The sequence below is a fragment of the Pleurodeles waltl genome, chromosome 11 (genome assembly GCF_031143425.1).
Source record: "Pleurodeles waltl isolate 20211129_DDA chromosome 11, aPleWal1.hap1.20221129, whole genome shotgun sequence".
Classification (NCBI taxonomy): Eukaryota; Metazoa; Chordata; class Amphibia; order Caudata; family Salamandridae; genus Pleurodeles; species Pleurodeles waltl.
Window position 1 is genome coordinate 928,435,825 of NC_090450.1, and position 18,862 is coordinate 928,454,686.

Sequence of the window (18,862 nt, forward strand, 5' to 3'; positions counted from 1 at the left end):
GGGAGACTGGTGGAAGGAAAATGGAGGTGGGCAAGTAAATGGGAGAGAGAGCTCAAAAAGACGCACTCTTGTGGAGTACTTATAGACGAAGAAAAGGGTAGCACCCGAAAAAATGAGCAATGGAACGACACAAGTAACATGCCCATGCTTCATGAGAGGGAAAGACACGCAAACAGGACGGAAGCACTTTTTCTTGCAAGCAATTTAATTAATTTGTGCAAAAGCCACAAATTAAAAAAAATAGTGATCAAAATAGAAGTACTCTCGGATTCAGGGGCTATTGTATACAGAGTTAGAGTTGACAACAGCTTTTATGTCAAGAGTTTGCAAAATTCTAATTTCACCAGCTCTGTTGTGTAATATTGACAAACTGCACACTTCCGAATGACTTGACAGACTTTCACCTGCATTCAAACATTTCCGCTTAAGAATTTTCTTGTAAATTTTCTTCTCCTACTATTTTTTTGTAGATATATTTATTGGCCTTTTTAATTTTTGTAAGTTACATGCATTGCACGCATCAGTTAGAATTATACAATGTTGTCTATCGCTCCCATCTCATTTTAACATCCCAGTAACCAATGGTTTAACATTATCACAGCTGTTATACGATAGGTGGTGTTCGTTAACGTGAGCACCTTATACAGGAGGTGATGATGTGCAATTGAACAAACAATATAAGAAGAACAACAGTAGTCAGACCCAAGTGTAGCCAGAATACGTGGTTGCACACCATCAGATTCTCTGGTACTTTTAACCAGTGTGCTCTTGTGGCATGTTGTATGATCCAGTTCTTAATTTGTAAATAAAGAGGTGCCGGTGCTCAAAGCCCTTCTCTTAAAAACGAGGCTGCTGTAATTAAATCTGCCAGCACTGAATACTGAGGCAGCGTAATCCTGAAGCCATCTCGGGCCTCTTCAGTCCATTTACGGCCACCCCTGTCCCTTCAGCTCATCCTGCAACTTTCTACTTTCTCCCTCTATGACGCTTTTAAGTTTTTCCTTACTCCGTCTTTCCCATATGTGTCTTTTGCTCGCAGCAAACGCTTGAGGCATAAGAATAAGCCCCGGCCCTTACAAATAAGTGCCGGTGCTCAGCATCGGAAACAACAAGCACAAATTAAGCACTGGTATGATCTCAATCTTTGGTGAGTTCCTCGTGCAGTCCACTGCATGTGGCTGATACGTGGGCACCAAGCCATCAGTTTATCTTGTTTCCCTCTTTCTGGTATTTCACTGATAGTGAGATAGTCTCTGGGGAATTGAAGGGAGAGGGGTGGGTCTGTCATCTCTTTCGGCCTGCACCGCTGACCGCATTTTCGCCCATCTGTCAAGCCCAGTAGTATTCTGTCTACCTCATTCGGAACCACGGGCATCGCCTCAATCCTTCTCTCTGCATCAACCGACCCTTTCTAATGCCCGAGGGTTGCTGCGCCGTCCATGACATGGCACATTTAGCTAAGATAAGTCCCAGGTCCATAAACCTAGCTGCATGTTTGTTTTTTTGGGCGTGCTAATAAGCCCACGATATCAGGAATTCTCTTTCTGCCTGTGAGTTCCCATACTGTTGTGATGTGTACCTAGCATTGTACCATCGCAGTGCATGTCCACACCACGCGCATGAAATCCACGCCTCTCACCTGGCGATGTGGGCAAGCTTCTAGAGAGCTGAGCTACATTTCCGTCACCCGTCTCGGCGTCAAGTACGTTTGTTGCAAGCAATTAAATTGGGTGTTCTTAGAGTGGGGTTCTCGTCACAGGTTTAGTGTATCGTAAATTATTCTCCCAATTGTTATGTCCTCAGCCCTTATAAGGGCTGGGACGTCCGGCGAGTATAGCGCGCACCCGCGGCAATAAAGAGATTAACGCCGGCTTGTAAATTGCAGAGGCGCGGCCGAGTGCGTACACGCTGTGAAGCAAACCCGTCCGCACGGGTCTTGCTCTTGCAGCGTGTCTCCGTGCGTATCTGGCCGCACCCAGCCACGCCCTTCTTTATTATATAGCTCCCGGCCGGCGGCCGAGGAGCAAACCAAACAACACGAATAACGAGGTGAAATTCCCCGTAAACATCCGGGGATTTCACCCAACTAAAATGATCACCCCTACAGTGTTACACTAATCTGCTAGCCAGTTACGTCACTCGCCAGCGACATTACATTCCTCCCCAAAATGCAAAAACACACAACAAGAGAAGTACTATTCGGAAACGTAAATCAATAATCACACACATAATCCCGGAGACGGGATGAAGGACAAGGATTGCCCCGCAAACCATATCTGGCAGACCCAGATCGCTGAGAAAATAATTCAGTGGAGGAACCACCAGTCTTGGGTTCAAACGGGATCAACACTTGACCATCTCCACTGCCAATCAGCGATCCGCTTATTGGGATGCCCACCTCGGGCCCTTCACACACAGGAATACTGGCCTCAGCATCTTCCACAACTTCCTCCCGAATGTCACTCTCACCATGAAATTTTTTAAACAACGACACATTTCGGGTCACTGTGTAATTTCCACGCTGCGCAACCACAGCAGATCCATGTCGTTGAACAATTCTCCACGGGACTGTCGAAAAAGGCGTACGAAACTTGCTACCAGGCAGAGTCTGCTTGAGCAATACCTGATCACCAACCTTCAAATTAGAATTCGTGGCTTTCCTCGCACGGCTGACCCTTTGATTTGACATCCGTCTCTTCTCTTGGACCACACCCCGAGCCATTTCAGGAGGACACCATGAAGGATGATGGGGAATCGCGTCCACAGACGCCCTTCCAAACGCCACATGACCCGGAGCCAAACTAGTGGTGGAGTGAGGTGTTTGGCGATAGTTCAGTAAAAACGAAAAAATCGTATACTCCACAGACTGGCCACCGGCCACCGCAATCCGGATTACCTTGTTTAAAGTCCTCATGAACCGTTCCACCTCACCGTTGGCCTGAGGCCAGCGCGGAGTGATCCGGCGGTGGCGGGTGCCAGTAATCTTCATGTACTCAGAAAGTTCATGGCTCTGATTCGGCGGTCCATTGTCAGTCTTTATCTCGGCAATAAGACCATGAGTAGCCATCATTTTGTCCAATCTAGCAATCACCACATCAGCGGTGAGGGCCGGAATGATTTCAACCTCAGGATACTTTGAAAAATCATCGATGACCACCATGGTGTGGCGACCATCGGGCAAACTACCAAAATCCAGACTCGCCGATACCCATGGACCGGTAGCGGTTGGTTCAGTTTCAATAGGAACGGGCCTAGCTGACTCACCAGTGGCCTGACACCAACGGCATAACCTGACCACACGCTCAACCTTTTCGTCCATGAGAGGAAACCACACCTTGGATCTGAGTCGGCTCTTGGTCTTGACCATACCCTGGTGGCCATTGTGTGCCAAGTCAATCGCTTTGTTGGTGAGGGTGGAGGGGATGACCAGACGACTTCCCCTTAACAAACAGCCTTGAGAGTCAATGGTAAGCTCACCCTTCACGCCAGAAAGGCTTTCAATGATACGTTGGGCTTCAGAGTTCAATAAGGGTAACTGACTTTTGATTCGGTACCACTGACCGGTCTGGACAGCCTTCATGACTTTCTGCAGACACTCATCCGATTTGGTTGCTTGTATGATTTCCTCCATGGTCATAGGTAAAGGCCGGGATCGATCAGCCACGTATCGGACATATTCTTCAGTTTCTCTGGCTTCTTCGACCTCTACTTCTGAGGCACTTCTGGGATGCCTCGATAGATAGTCAGCCGGATTCTCGGATCCCGGGCGATACTCCAACTGGCACCTATAATCTTGCAATTGTAGCATCCACTTCTCTATTCTTGGTGGGGGTTTGGAAGCAGTTCCGTTGAACAATGGAAGCAGAGGCTTGTGGTCCGTAGTAACCACAAACGGGCGGCCATACACATAAATGTGGAAATGCTTGCACCCCCAATGGACCGCAATGGCTTCCTTCTCAATCTGCGAATAACGCTGTTCAGTGTCAGTCAGCGAACGGCTGGCATATGCGACAGGAGCCCACATTCCTTCGCGTTGCTCCTGCAACAACACAGCTCCTAGACCTTTGGGTCCCGCATCAACAGCAATTTTGGTATTTCTTTTCGGGTCAAAGTATTTCAGTACAGTGTCACTGGATAATGCCTCTTTGATTTTTTCAAACGCTGTTTGTTCAGCAGACCCCCACTGCCACGACTCAGACGTTTTGAGAAGATTCCTCAGGGGTTGGGTCAGATTGGATAGATCTTTTATGAATCGACCACAGTAATTAACCATTCCTAAGAAACTTCTGACTTCCGTGACAGTGGTGGGCGGTGACGCATCCTTAATGTCGTTGACTTTCGCAGGATCAGGGGCCACTCCATTTTCCGAGAACATGTAACCAAAGAACTGTATCCGGTCTCTCAGAAACTCACACTTTTGTCGGTGCAAGGTCAGTCCAGAGTCCTGGATGCGTTGTAGGACCTTTTGTAACCTGGCGTTGTGTTCCGCCACGGTGGGAGCATGTACCAGGATGTCGTCACTGACATTTATGGTTCCCGGCAAACCCACCAACAGCTCCTGTATCACGTTTTGGAATACTTCCGCCGCACTTGATATCCCAAAACTTAGACGCTTGTACCTCCTGAGCCCCACGTGAGTCGAGAACGTTGTTATGTAGCGGGATTCCTGGGCCAATACCAGCTGGTGGTACCCCGACCGGAGATCCAGCTTCGAGAACCACCTCGAATCACTGAGCTCGCCCAGAATGTCATCGATCGTAGGCGTCAAATGTCTTTCTCTTTTGATGGCCGCATTTGGGAGATGCATGTCCACACAGATTCTCACCTCGCCTGGTTGTTTAGGCTTCCGAGCTACCACAATGGGCGACACCCAGGGGGTAGGCCCAGACACCTTCTCAATGATCCCAGCTTTTTCCAGATTATCTAATTCTTTCTCCACCTGGGGCCTGAGATGGAACGCCACTCGCCGATGGCGGAGAGCTATCGGTTGGATGGTGTGATCAATATGGAGCTTGATCTCCCGTCCTCGTAGACACCCTATGCCATTAAAGACTCCCTCGTACCTGGCAACCAATTCCGTCACCGATTCTTGGTGAATGCTGAGCGCGAACATCACTATTTGTAACTCCTCCGCCGCCTGACAACCTAACAGCATGCCAGTCCCTCCTTCGGTCACGTAGACCTTTGCTGATATTGAGTGTTGTCCATGAGTAATAGTAGTGTGGAACATACCCCTCAGGGAGAGGGCGGTGTTTTGTCCATAGGCATACACCTTGACATTTGTCTTGGTCAAAGGTGGGGTCGGGGACATCTGGCGATGTTCTTCAGCCGCTAATAAATTTATGGATGCTCCTGTATCCACGACAGCTAACACCTCATGATGATCCATCAGTATCTGGCACTTCGGAAGTTGTGCTTGGCGATAATTGGTAGGTGTGGCCGCAAATAAGGAGTGAACGACATGAATGACTGTTTCATCATCATCCATGTCACTCCCTCGCTCTGATTTTTCACGAGGGGCGTCTTCCAGCGCAACATTCACAGTTGCTGTTCGGGCGTCTTTGGACCTGCATACCTTTGCGAAATTATTCATCTTTCCGCAGCTCGCACAAATCTTTCCCCTCGCTGGGCACTCAGAGGCTCTGTGTGGCACTCCCCCACAGTACCCACATTGCCTGGGTCCCGGACTACTCACTTTTTGTGGAGTTTTCTTCCGGGGTGTCACAACTGCGTTGATGACCTCTTCTTTTATAGGACGTTGTAAAACCGCCTCCATGTGGGAAGCCCTGGCTTTTGAGAGCTCCTTTGTTCGGCCCAGTTGTAGAATGTCCGGTAGTGATTTCCCCGATTCTTCTAGGATGCGTTCCCTGAGGGGAAGGGAAGCACACCCTTGTATTAATTGTCCTCGGACTTCTTCAGTCTCATCATTAAATCTACACATGCCTGCTAGCTCTCTTAGTCTTAGGTGAAAAGCATCCAGCGACTCATCCGTCCGTTGTCTCGCCTGTCTAAATATGAACCTTTCATAATCAGTATTGACCATTGGCTCAAAATGGCGGTTGAGGGCAGCTATGAGTGTTGTATGTGTCTTGGGTGCATCTTCCACGATGTTTTTCACAATCTTGTATATGTCCTTGCCTCCTATGTGAATGAGCAGGGCACGTTTCTGGTCATTCGCTACTTTTGTGGCTTCAAAGAACAACAATACTCTTTCCACCCATTCTCTCCACTTGGGCGCTTGTGTCGAGGGAGCCCCTTCCACTACAAAAAGCTCTACTGGCGGTATTGCTGACATTGTGGTTGGGGTGGTGTTGGGCTGGATACTTGCACTTATGCTGGCGCTGAGAGTATTATTATTATTTTTATTTTTTATTTTTTGATTGCCCTATTTGGGGGTTCTTACTCACTGTGTCCTGCTATTTTCTCTTCCTTCCACGTTTTGGCGATGATGCCCTTCCTCAGATGTGCCTTAGTGCACTGGCTATTTACTGTCGGTACTTTGCTTTTTTTTTTTTGTTGAAGATGTCTGTCCAAAATCCTTCCTGGTTTCCTGCCCTGCCGCACGAGCACCGCGGTAGACACGTGGCCGCAGCAGGGTTCGACCCTCGAGGCGGGGTTCGTTTCCCCTCGTCGCCAATTGTTATGTCCTCAGCCCTTATAAGGGCTGGGACGTCCGGCGAGTATAGCGCGCACCCGTGGCAATAAAGAGATTAACGCCGGCTTGTAAATTGCAGAGGCGCGGCCGAGTGCGTACACGCTGTGAAGCAAACCCGTCCGCACGGGTCTTGCTCTTGCAGCGTGTCTCCGTGAGTATCTGGCCGCACCCAGCCACGCCCTTCTTTATTATATAGCTCCCGGCCGGCGGCCGAGGAGCAAACCAAACAACACGAATAACGAGGTGAAATTCCCCGTAAACATCCGGGGATTTCACCCAACTAAAATGATCACCCCTACAGTGTTACACTAATCTGCTGGCCAGTTACGTCACTGGCCAGCGACATTACACCAATCACCATCAGTTATCTCGCTGTTTAGGGATTCCTCCCACTTTCGCTTGACAGGGCCTTGGTTCTTAAATAGTGATGCTGAAATCGCCACGTGCAGGATTTGTTGCCCTTGGATCTCGTGTGTAAGGGGTGCATGCAGAGTGGCTTCTGTAGGGGACTCAACCTCACCTTAAGTGTCCCTGATTTCTGCCAACAGCACATTGTACGTGAGAAACCGACCGGTACCTTGGTCCCAGTTATTAGCCAGGGTGTCATAAGTGTTGAGGATGCCATTAGAGAAAAGATCTCCCACAGAGAGCACCCCTGCATCCAGGCCCAGCTTTAGCGCTGGTGGTGCCCGGTGCAGCAAATGTTTGGCTTTGGCGCCCCCTACCCCATGACCACCTCTTCAGAGTCTCTTACTACCACCCGGCAAAAGTGCCCCTCATCTCTCCATAACCCCTCTCACATACATTTCATTTGTTTTAAAGCGCTGGTAAAGGCGGATTTTGCTAATCCACATAAAATATAGTTATGTTCTTTGCATCAGGCATATTAACCCTCCGTGCTACTTTATGCCCAGTCAAAACTGCCTCTGGACAAATGCCTTTCTCCCTCTCTGGCAAGAACATTAATCACAAGAGTTATCTTGGCATTTTAATTGCTTCCTGAAGGCTGGAACACAAGGAACTTTTCAGCAGGTGCTTTTAAATCGCACGTTTCGTAAGTTATGGCTAAACACAGTGCCCCCATGAGGTCAGCGCCCCCCCATCGTGGTCAGCACCCGGTGCGGTCGCACCGGTTGCACCGCCCTAAAGCCGGCCCTGCCCGCATCCACGGCCCGTGATAGTGGTGCGTTGTCAATAATTTAAATCTCGGTGTGAGCAAAAGTGAGGTCTCCGGAGCGTACACCACATGCAGGTCTGCTTGTTTCATAAACCGTTGCCAGCACCACCTCGCCACACACACCTTGCCCAAATGTCTCAATGACTAAAAGTGCATAACGACAATGCAATGCAAATAAAAGTAATTACAGAAACATGCAGTACAAACAAGAGTAACAATACAAATATGCGTAGAAGTACAAATTATGTGATAAAAATGTGATAACCCTTAAATTGCAGCTCCCTCCTCTCCATTTGCCCTCCCCCCTCCCCCCAAAAAAGTAACGCCAAACCTCAAAGCAGGTCTTGCAGAAATGCAAAGGCAAATAGCTACTAAATGCTTAGCCTGCTCACGAAGATGAACTTCAGTTCGTCACAAGCAGTATAAAAGGAAGGTTTTCAATTTTTCATAAACCTCAGTAAAGAGGGGGCAGGATCAGGTCTTGGAAGAAGGAAGTTTAGAAAACAGGGCTGCAGCTAAACTGGGAGATATTACCTGGTATATTTAAACTTGTATTCTTTTTCAGGAGAGCCGTATGCGGATGCTCTTGGTAAAGGAATGGTACTGGTCGGTTTCTTCATACTGGCTGCAGTTCTGGGGGGACCCTGGAATAAGATCCGTCAAGCTTGGAACAAAACTACATTTTAATGTATGGTTGTTAAAGCAAAAACTGTTTCGGCATCTGGATGTTTCAAAGAATTTACACAGTTTGTGTCCATGTTATACTAATTTATACTTTCAGATATTTATGCCATATTGTAAAAAGTGTATGCACTTGAATGACATTTTCAGAGCTAATATGTATATAACATTTTGTGGAAATCAAATGTCAAATTATGTTTTTTAAGAATTCTTAGTCTGTTTTGATACATTTTATTGAAAATGTGATAAAGCAATGTTTGACAATAAAAATAAGACTTTTTGTAATTAATTTTTGATTTTCCATTTGCTGTGAAAATATGTGATGCATATCCTGAACATGAAAAAAGTTGGTCTTCGGGCTCCAATTTAATTTACGTGCACATTTTTCCCTGTGTTCATGGTATGAGCTGTAGCAGGGGAAAAAATCAGCGACGGCTGGTCAGCGACATGGTGGATCTGTCATCATTTGTGTTATCCCTGAAGACAGAACCTGAAAGCTGTAGTCCATCTTCAGGAATAATATAAGTGTTATAAAGACGACACAGCAGAAATGATAAAACACTGCTCTCTATTGTGCATCTCCTCTCTCCACCAACACCACAGCTCTGTCAACTCCTTGACAGAGTAGAACCTTCAGGTCACAACACTCCAAGGCTGTCTGCATTGTCCAACTATAGGAGTACACCACTTAGTGATAAAGGGAAGGTGTATGTTATATCCACTCTTTATCCTCCCCCTAACCAACAGGGAAAGAAGTTGATGCTGTTTTTTCTTCTTTTAAGGGATGAGAATGGTGATACCCAAGGCGTGGCTAAGCCAGCAATGGAGTCGGATGCGTAGTCCGGAGCTCCTGCTGCTGTGTCCCAAACAGAGGGGCAAATATCCTGTAGGGGGTACAGATCCGACCCCACAGGAATGATCCTGAACCCCTGAGGACCGCGGGAGAGCCGGAGGCGTGAGCAGAAATGGGTACGTGGCAGAGGGAGGAGAACCAGCAGGCGTCGTGGAGGGCCGTGCGGTGATGGCCCTTGGGCCGTGTCTCCCGCGGCATACGCTGTACCTGTGTTGCCCAAGGGGAAGGAGAGAAGACACATGGCACTGCAGAGTCTGTCCCCCCCCCCAACCTCTGGATCAAGATCGGGGGGGCCATGAGAACCGTCGGGGGGACGGTGAGTCTGGGGACGTGAGGAGGGAGCGGCCGCTGTTTCCAGAGACCCGGAGGACGGGCCCGGAAGGATCCCCCGGGGGGAGAAGGCAAATCACACCAAACAAACAGGGCCCACCCCCTGCCCTCCAGATGCAGTTTGAAGAGGGCCCGCGAAGACTTTGAGACCTGGTCCATAAAGACCCTGTAAACACCGGCACTGCCCCGCAATGGCAGGGATTCGAAGGCGGGAGGTGGAGGAAACTACCACCGTGTCCCGGAGAGTGTGGGGGGGAACGCCGTGGGGCCCGAAGACACCGGAAGGAGTGGGGCAAAACCCGGAGATGCAACAGCGCACTTGAGGAGATATAGAAAAGGAGGTCCCCGAGCTAGTGCACAAGACAGAAATGAACAGAGACAGAAGGGGACCTGACGCAGGTAGGAAGAAGATACCACCGCCACCTATCGCAGGGCCCATTAGGTGAAACAAGCAAAGAAGGAATCCTGGGACACCAAACAGTGAAGTGGTGTGACAAGCCCAAGGCGAAGCTGCGCAGGGCCCAGAAGCTGGGGACACAGCCCACGACCCATAAAGTCTCCTGACACCAGAGGGTGGAGGGGAGATGTACAACTGGAGGGGCATGGATAGCCGAAGACGCCAAAACGGCACATGAGAAACTGAGGCCTTCTTTACCCAGACGGCAAGTTGACGGCCGAGAAGAGCGGTAGTCAAGACTGCAGAAGTGAAGCACTGCAAGAGGACATGGGGGTACACACACAGCGTACTGCAGCTGAAATGGTAAAGATAAGTGACCGAGAAGCAACAACTGATAGATTGTGAAAATTGAGAACGGAGACCCCAGGGTGATCACTGGCCCCCTCAGCCCCCCAGTGAAGATGGGAAAACAAAGGACTGGTAAAGATGTGTCAACCGGGCCCTCCCCAAGGGATACTACAAGAGTGACGGCCGGAGAGGCTGAAGCGCTAATGCAACACACCAAGGTGATCTTGGCGGCTATACAGGAATCCAAGAAGGCCTTGGAGAATCAATTTGCAATGCTTGCGGGGGAAGTAGGTCTCTTGCGTGATGATCATTCCAAGTTGAAAGATCGCGTTAAAGCAACAGAAGATGTGATGGGCGAGACGGCCCCGCAGGTGAAAGCACTCAGGCAGAAACTTGCATACATGAACAATGAAATTAGAACACTGGCCATCATAGTGGAGGATGCTGAAAGCCTGTCTCGGCAACACAATATATGCCTGGTGGGAGTCCCAGAAAGGACAGAGGGCCCATCACTAGATCTCTACATAGAAACATGGCTGAGGGACGTGGTGCTGGGGGGCACACCCACCAAATTCTTCTCGGTGCACAGGCCCACAGGATTCCGGCGAGTCCTCCGCTGCCAGGGGCATTTCCAAGACTGATAATAGTATGATTAATGAATTTCAAGGACAGAGATGTGATCCTCCAGGAGACCAGAAAAAGGGGCCTCTGGAAAATTGAAGGAAAATAGATAAACATCTACCCAGACTACACGAATATGGTGCAGAAACAACAGGCAGCATTTGCGGCAGTCAAAAAGGTCCTTCACCGCAGTGACATAAAATATGCACTGCTATACCCGGTGAAACTTCAGATCGAACATGAGAAAAAAAACACATTTCCAGGGATCCCCTTCAGAGGCCTGGGAATGGATAGAGATGCAAGGTCTTCGACATGGCAGTGGAATCGGAAAAGAGGGCTTCAAGACATGGATCACGGATAAAAAGAAACGCAGAGGGGCAGGGGCTCGGAAGGGACCCGCTTCAGTACCGACACAGGAACAAATCAAGGCTGCGCAAATAAAGGCTCTCCGGGACCTTAGTGGGACAACTGAGATTCGGTTGAGTGACAGATGGCGGGAACTAGCAATGAACACCGGAGGAACTGGTACAGAACAATCTGGGTCAGCAACAGAATCTGAGACGGATCAGCTGCCTCAGGTGACCCCAATGACAGCAGACCTGCTGGGCTAACAGATCATTTTTCCAAAACCTAATCAGTAAAATTAAGACCATGGCCCAGTGGGGACGGATGGAGAGGGGGTAGGGGAGGGCATCAACGAGGCTTCCGGGCCTCCCTTGCCCTTTCTCTCCCCCTATATACCTCTCAGAGATGGGACGGCAGAAAACGAACAATGAACAAAGAAAGACAAACTACAATAATGGCAATGTTCCACGCCTCAGAAGGATACACAAGGGGGAACGAGTGTCTCCAATCGGGGGTTCGGGCAACACATACCGTGAATTGAGGGGTGGTTAGTCCTACAATCGCAGCACGGTAAGGAAGGGGTGAGGGGGTAGTTGGGGTGAATGGTTTATAGTTCAGTTTAAACTGAGGGGGGAACGAGAATTCGATGTCGGTACAAAGGACATGGGGAATACACGTGAGGACAATCCCATAAACAAGAACAGACTACCCTTGATAGCAAGAAATTATCCTTCCTCACATGGAATGTAAATGGATTAGGAAATACACGTAAGCAGGACCTAGTACATAAAGCTGTATCTAGATATAAATCAGACGTAATATTCTTGCAAGAAACTCACCTTGTAGACACACAACATAAAGCTATTGAGAGGGGAAAATACAAATTAGTGGGCCACACACAATTCACATCCAGTTCCAGAGGGGCAATGGTACTTATTAAAAAAGCCCTTCCATTCCACACCACCCGCACATGGGCAGACCCACACAGCTGTTACATAGTAATACTAGGGACATATAAAAATACACATATACTATTAGTTAATGTGTACCTACCCCCGGTCTGCAGGGAGAGGTGCTCCAAAAAATTGGTACAATAACCACAACTTCCCCACCAGCATCAATACTAATGGGAGGTGATTTAAATTTGGTGATGGATACAGAAGTGGATAGGGCTAGGACATAGAGGACAGGATGCCCAACCAGGGGGAAACTGGAGGGCTTCAACCATGCAATTGGCCTATGTGATGCATGGAGAACTCTCCACAGACAGGAAAAGGGATACTCATTATTCAGCTGTCATGACACTCACTCCAGATTGGACTATTTCTTAGTCACGGCAGGCTTGCTACCAAGAATTAAAGCAGTGAAATATTTGACGAGGGAAGATTAGTGATCATGCCCCACTACAACTGATGTTGTTTCTGGGCCTCTGACCACCAGGAAAAGGATGGCGGATGCAAACACGGCGACTACAAAATATGAAAGTGGTTGAGAACCTAGAACAAGCCACCCAGCACAATTTTACTGAAAATGAGGGGTCGGTATGAAGCCCGATAATCATGTGGGAGGCCTATAAAGCTACTATCAGAGGGGCGATCATAGCAGTAGAGGTAGGTGAAAGACAGCAAAGAGAGAAAAGAATGGTAACACTAGAAACTGAACTTATAACTTTGGAACAGAGATATACAACACATCCGACACAAGACATCAAAATAAAGATGAAACAAAAAAGGGAGGAATCCAATATAGTAACACGAGATGAAGTATGACAACAATACCTATTACAAAGTAAACGACTATATGAGGCTGGGAATAAAGCAGGCAAACTGTTAGCATGGTTGGGAAAGAAGGAACAAAGTGATTCCTTCACTGGGGAAATGTGGACAGCACAAGGGGAGCTAATAAGGGATCCCAAAGAGATAATGGAGGATTTTTATACATCTTGCATAACCATCCCAGAGGCAGAAATAGATAGCTTTGTAACTGACTGTCCTATGACACACCTATCTCCGCAACAAACTGTGGAACTGGAAGAGGAGATTACAGAAGAAGAAATTATGGTAGCGCTAGGGCAACTACAGAAAGGGAAATCACCGGGACCCAATGGATTCCCCATCAAGTTTTTTAGAAGCTCGGAAAGGGCCAGATACCACACCTACATGCACCATTACATCAAGCTTTTGAAATCGGAGAGCTCCCACCTGATATTGGAATAGCGACGATTATCCTTCTACCCAAACCAAACAACCCCTGAGACCGGGTGCCCCCCCCTAAGATTGGGGGGATTCCTATCGCCCGATCTTGCTGTTAAATGTCGATGCCAAAATACTGGCAAAGACACTGGCAATCAGATTGAGAAGGTTAATGACAACCTTGATTAATCCGGATCAAACTGGATTCATACCTGGCCACTCTACAGCCCTGAACCTCCGAATGCTTCATAATAATTTAGCCTTGATAACACATTCGACTAAAGGGAGAGCAATTCTCTCCCTAGATGCCAATAAGGCATTTGATTTGGTAGAGTGGAGATATATGTTTGGTATACTGGCCAAGATGCGTTTTGGCCCGGAATTCCAGAGATGGATTGCACTACTATTCAAAAGGCCCACTAAGAGTAAATGGATACACATCACAAGAGTTCGACCTTCACAGGGGACTAGGCAGAGATGTCCTCTGTCACTGATGCTTTCTGCTTTTGGCGATCAAGGGACTGGCCAACTGGATAAGAACAGATTAGGGAATAGCCCACCAATAGTGATGAGGAGGAACGGATCCCCTTGTATGCAGATGACATCTTAATATACTTGACTCAGACATCCTCTTCACTGTGCCGCCTGGGAGACATTTTTCAGGCCTTCGGGGAGGTATCGGGATTTGGCATAAACTGGGGTAAATCTTTACTGTTCCCAGTAGTGACATGGGAGATAGATGAAACAACAACACTACCAGTTAGAGTGAAACCAGAGAAGTTCAAATATCTAGGGTTTTGGCTATCCGGTAAACCCCACCTTCATTACAACACTAATGTGCAACCCCTACTGCAAATGGAGGTTAAGCATTGGCAAACCCTCCCAATTTCACTGATGGGTAGGGCAGCACTCTTCAAGATGGTGGCCCTGCCTTGTTTCCTCTACGTTTTATACAACTCCCCATACCCGATTCCGGATGCCGCCTTCTTCCAGCCGTTTGTATTGTGTGTGTTTTTTTTGTTGTTGTTTTTTAAGTTCTCTATGATTACATGTTCAGCTGGTAAAATTGTTTACATATTTTGTTAAGTATTCAGCAATTCATAGGAATGACTTGAGCTTGTCTTTGGTTTCAGGGGCAGGAGCTTTTTTAATGGCTTCTAGTAAGCATATCTTGGGTTTGAATCCATTTTCAGAAATAGTGTGTCCCAGGTATTCAACTGTACTGACACCAATTTGACATTTGTTTTTTAAATTAGCCTTGCATCCTTGAGTTTGGTAAGGACAGTTCTTAATAAGTTGTTGTGTTCCTCCACATTGGCAAAGGAAGTCATTTTGGAAACATAATGTTGTAGGTACCCCTTCCAAAATTTGTTGCATTATCTTTTGGAAAACTGCATCTGCCAAGTCTAGTCTGAACGGCATCCTGCGGAACATAAATGTGTCCATAGGTCTAGTAAATGCTGTTAACCATCTGGATTCCACATAGGCCCAGAACAGTAAAACATGTTGCCTCTCCCGTAGTGCTTAGCGTTTCGTGGACGCAGGGTAAAAGGCGCCTTTCAATCCACATATTATCATTAAGATCCCGTAAATCTACGCATAATCCTCCTCATGCGCTTTCTTAACTATAATTGGAGGAGTTAACCAAGCCAAGCAGGCAATGGATTGCATGATGAATCTTGCGAGTTCTCTCTCTAATGATTCTCTCATCAGGTGTGGTATGGGTCTTGTTTTATGCACATCAGGTTTTGCTTTAGCTTTCAATTTAATCTTATGCTGGAAATCTTTTAGGGCACTTAATCTCTCTGGAAAATGTTCTGGGAATTCCTCACCTATTTGGTCACCTGTGATAGACTGGTTTACCGTTAAGAACCGTTCTGGATTATTGGGGTCCAGTTTGTTCCCTAATTTCTTTTGATGCTACAATCCCAAGAAATTGGCCCCTTCTTCCACTACATACACCTTTCCTACCACTGAACGATTTTTGGAAGTAATGCGTGTTTTAACCATAACTTTGAGGAGAATGGGATCTTTAGTGTATCCACTAAGTGATTTATCAATAGTTTGTAGATTTGTATCTTGACTGTTTGTCATAGTTTTAAAATCCGAAAAGTTCATCACTTTGAATGGGGAGCGTGAATCTTTAAACATTTTTATGAGCTTACCGTCTATATAAACATTGCATTCAGGGTATCTGATGTGATTGATGGAGTTCCTGTCTTTTATTTGGAGGATTATGTGGCAGTTTTTTTTATTTCTTTTAAACACATGACTGTGCTCTATGGACCTTGCAATTTCAATGGCCCACGTAAGATAGGTTGTTTTTTGTAATAAGTTCTCAGGTATCTGAGTGTTGTGTGTGCATTACACTAGTTGATCTCTTATTAGGGATTCATTTAAATTCCCAAACTCGCGCAACTTGCTTAACCTCCTCTAAGTACTGCTACATAATTGGTCACACTTTCTTGTTTACCTTGGGTACGGCTAAAGAATTTATGACGCTCTAGTACAATGTTGATTTTGTGCCCAAATCGATTTTCTAAATTTAATAAAGTTATTTTGTACTTGTCTATCATCCTCATCATCTTGCTCTTCTTGAGAAATCTCTGGTTCTGGTAACGTTTTAAAAAGTTTCCTGCCATTTGTACCTAAATTGTGTAGTAATAGGTGTTGCTTCCTTACAGGGGTGGGCTTTTCCCCCCAATGTCTGTAAGGTAGGAATTAAAGATATTTACCCATTCCTTCCATGGTACATTAAGCTCTTTTAATTCATTTTAAAATGTTGCACGTTGTGACACACTAGCAGCTGCCATCATGAGGAAGTTTTAGTAACGATATACTTGGAATCATACTTTAATCTCTCCTAATGACTGCTAGAACCTGAAAACAGTGAATAATGATAATAGAGTAACACTATATAAGTATAATTGACATTTTGGAATGCTAAACACTATTTGTCTATACTTATACAGTGAAAAATAAATGTGACTTAGTACTTTGAAATTTACAGTTTTAAACTAGAAAGCAATTTATGTCAGACAAGCAACTGACCGCAAGAATCTAGTCTGTACTGTGTAAAGAGCTAGGTAAAAGCAATACCAATTACTATCTAGGTTCTACAATGAAAGACATACATAAAAAACACTTCATTAGATGTAAAATTGGACTATTCTATAAATAATTATACTTTTCTGTAAATATAATACGCTATACACATACTCATGGATTTGGATATATTTTGATAATTATCATACAAGATAAGAAAATAAGGTATACTCCTGAATTTATGGTGGGTCACAATAGTATCTGAATGGAAGTAACATATAGGGCCTCATTATGACCCTGGCGGGCGGCGGAGGCCGCCCGCCAGGATGCCGCCCTCCAAAATACCGCGCCGCGGTCAAAAGACCGCGGCGGGTATTACAAGTTTTCCCCTGGGCTGGCGGGCGGTTGCTGAAAAACCGCCCGCCAGCCCAGGGGAAAACGACCTTCCCACGAGGATGCCGGCTCGTAATCGAGCCGGCGGAGTGGGAAGGTGCGACGGGTGCAGTGACACCCGTCGCGTATTTCAGTGTCTGCAAGGCAGACACTGAAATACTTTGCGGGGCCCTCTTACGGGGGCCCCTGCCGTGCCCATGCCATTGGCATGGGCACGGCAGGGGCCCCCAGGGGCCCCGCGACCCCCCCTACCGCCATCCTGTTCATGGCGGCTTTCCCGCCATGAACAGGATGGCGGTAGGGGGGGTCAGAATCCTCATGGCTGCGGAGCGCACTCCGCAGCCATGGAGGATTCACACGAGCAGCGGAAAGTCAGCGGGAGACCGCTGACTTTCCGCTTCTGACCGCGGCTGAACCGCCGCGGTCAGAATGCTCGTTGGAGCACCGCCAGCCTGTTGGCGGTGCTCCCGTGGTCGGTGGCCCTGGCGGCCACCGGCCGCCAGGGTCAGAATGACCCTCATAGTGTACTTATGATAAAATTTGGTATTTTACTACTTCTTTCCTACACTTGATCCTTTCAGTGAGCTGTCACTGTTAAATTTCCTGATATGATACATAAAGGTATGCGTGTCACCGTAAAGAGCAAAATCCAGGACACACTGTGGGAAATGTATTGATGTGTGCATTACCGTCAGTAAAAATGTGCGTGCCACTGCTGACACTAGATTTATTTATTCCTTTGTGTGCGCATTGCCCTCAGTTAATAGTTTGTGTTTCAGTGCTGAAAATAAGTTTATAGATTCTAGAAATATTAAGCTTTAAGCTGTAGATGTCACCGCAATAATTTAGACTTTTGGCTTGGAACATGCTTAGACACTATCTCTGTGCTAGTATCACAGCTGGCACCACCAAGCCGCCTGGAGACACTTTGTTAAAGGTGTGCATGTTACTGCAGCAGACACAGTGATGACATGCCACAAGACGCCAAAGGTGTGAGTGTCACCGCAGCAGACACAGCAAAGACATGCCCGAAGACACCTCGTCAGCTCCTGTGCCTCGATGTTGAAGTCTGACAGCCACGCCTGGAAGGCCGGCCCAAGCAGTAACACACACCGATGTGTGCTGTTCCCAGACACCGCAATCAGAACCCTTGAGATGACGGCTGAGGGAGGGAGAAGAAGGCACCACAGCCACGACGTTGAGGAAACACTTGAAGAGTGCGAGCAAGATTGCAGCAGTTTGCCAGAGCACCAACAGTAGGAATCGTCAGGTAAGGTGCTTCCAGTTAATTTGAATGACTAACTAAAGTGAAATGCACGGTGCCAGAGGGATGCTCTAAATACTTATGTTGAGAACCCAACCATGGGTCACAGCGACATGACAACCAGAACTGGTGTAATGCTGATGAGAGCTAACAATACCTTAAAGGAGAATAGATATTCTATTGAAAAACAATTAGTTGCAGTACCTTATGCCACATTTGCTCTCACTGAGAAGGGAGCTCCCCAAGACTTCAGTCGGATCCCAAATTGAACAAAATTCACAAACTTGGAGTAAGTGGAGGTCACCCAGAAGGGGAGGAGATGGCCTTTCCCCCCTTACGCAGACCACGTGTCACCAGTGGTATAAAGACACAGTAAAAATGATAAATCACTGGTCTTTATTGTGTGTCTCCTCTCTCCGCCAACACCACAGCTCTGTCACCTGCTTGACAGAGTAGACCTTCCAGATCACAACATTCCAAGGTAAGCTGTATTGCCCAACTGTAGGAATGCACTGCTTAGTCATAATGGGAAGGTGGAGTAAACATGAAGGGAATATACTA

General features: G+C 47.0%; 1 protein-coding gene across 1 annotated transcript in view; it reads left to right on the top strand.

Moving 5' to 3' along the window:
• Positions 1–8,798, top strand: part of TCTN2 (tectonic family member 2) — a 161,519-nt gene extending 152,721 nt beyond the window's left edge. Inside the window, exon 18 of the mRNA XM_069215013.1 lies at positions 8,398–8,798. Coding sequence (XP_069071114.1) covers positions 8,398–8,519 — 122 coding nt within the window. The 3' untranslated portion in view covers positions 8,520–8,798. The remainder of the gene's footprint in view (positions 1–8,397) is intronic.
• The last annotated feature ends 10,064 nt before the right edge of the window (positions 8,799–18,862 follow it).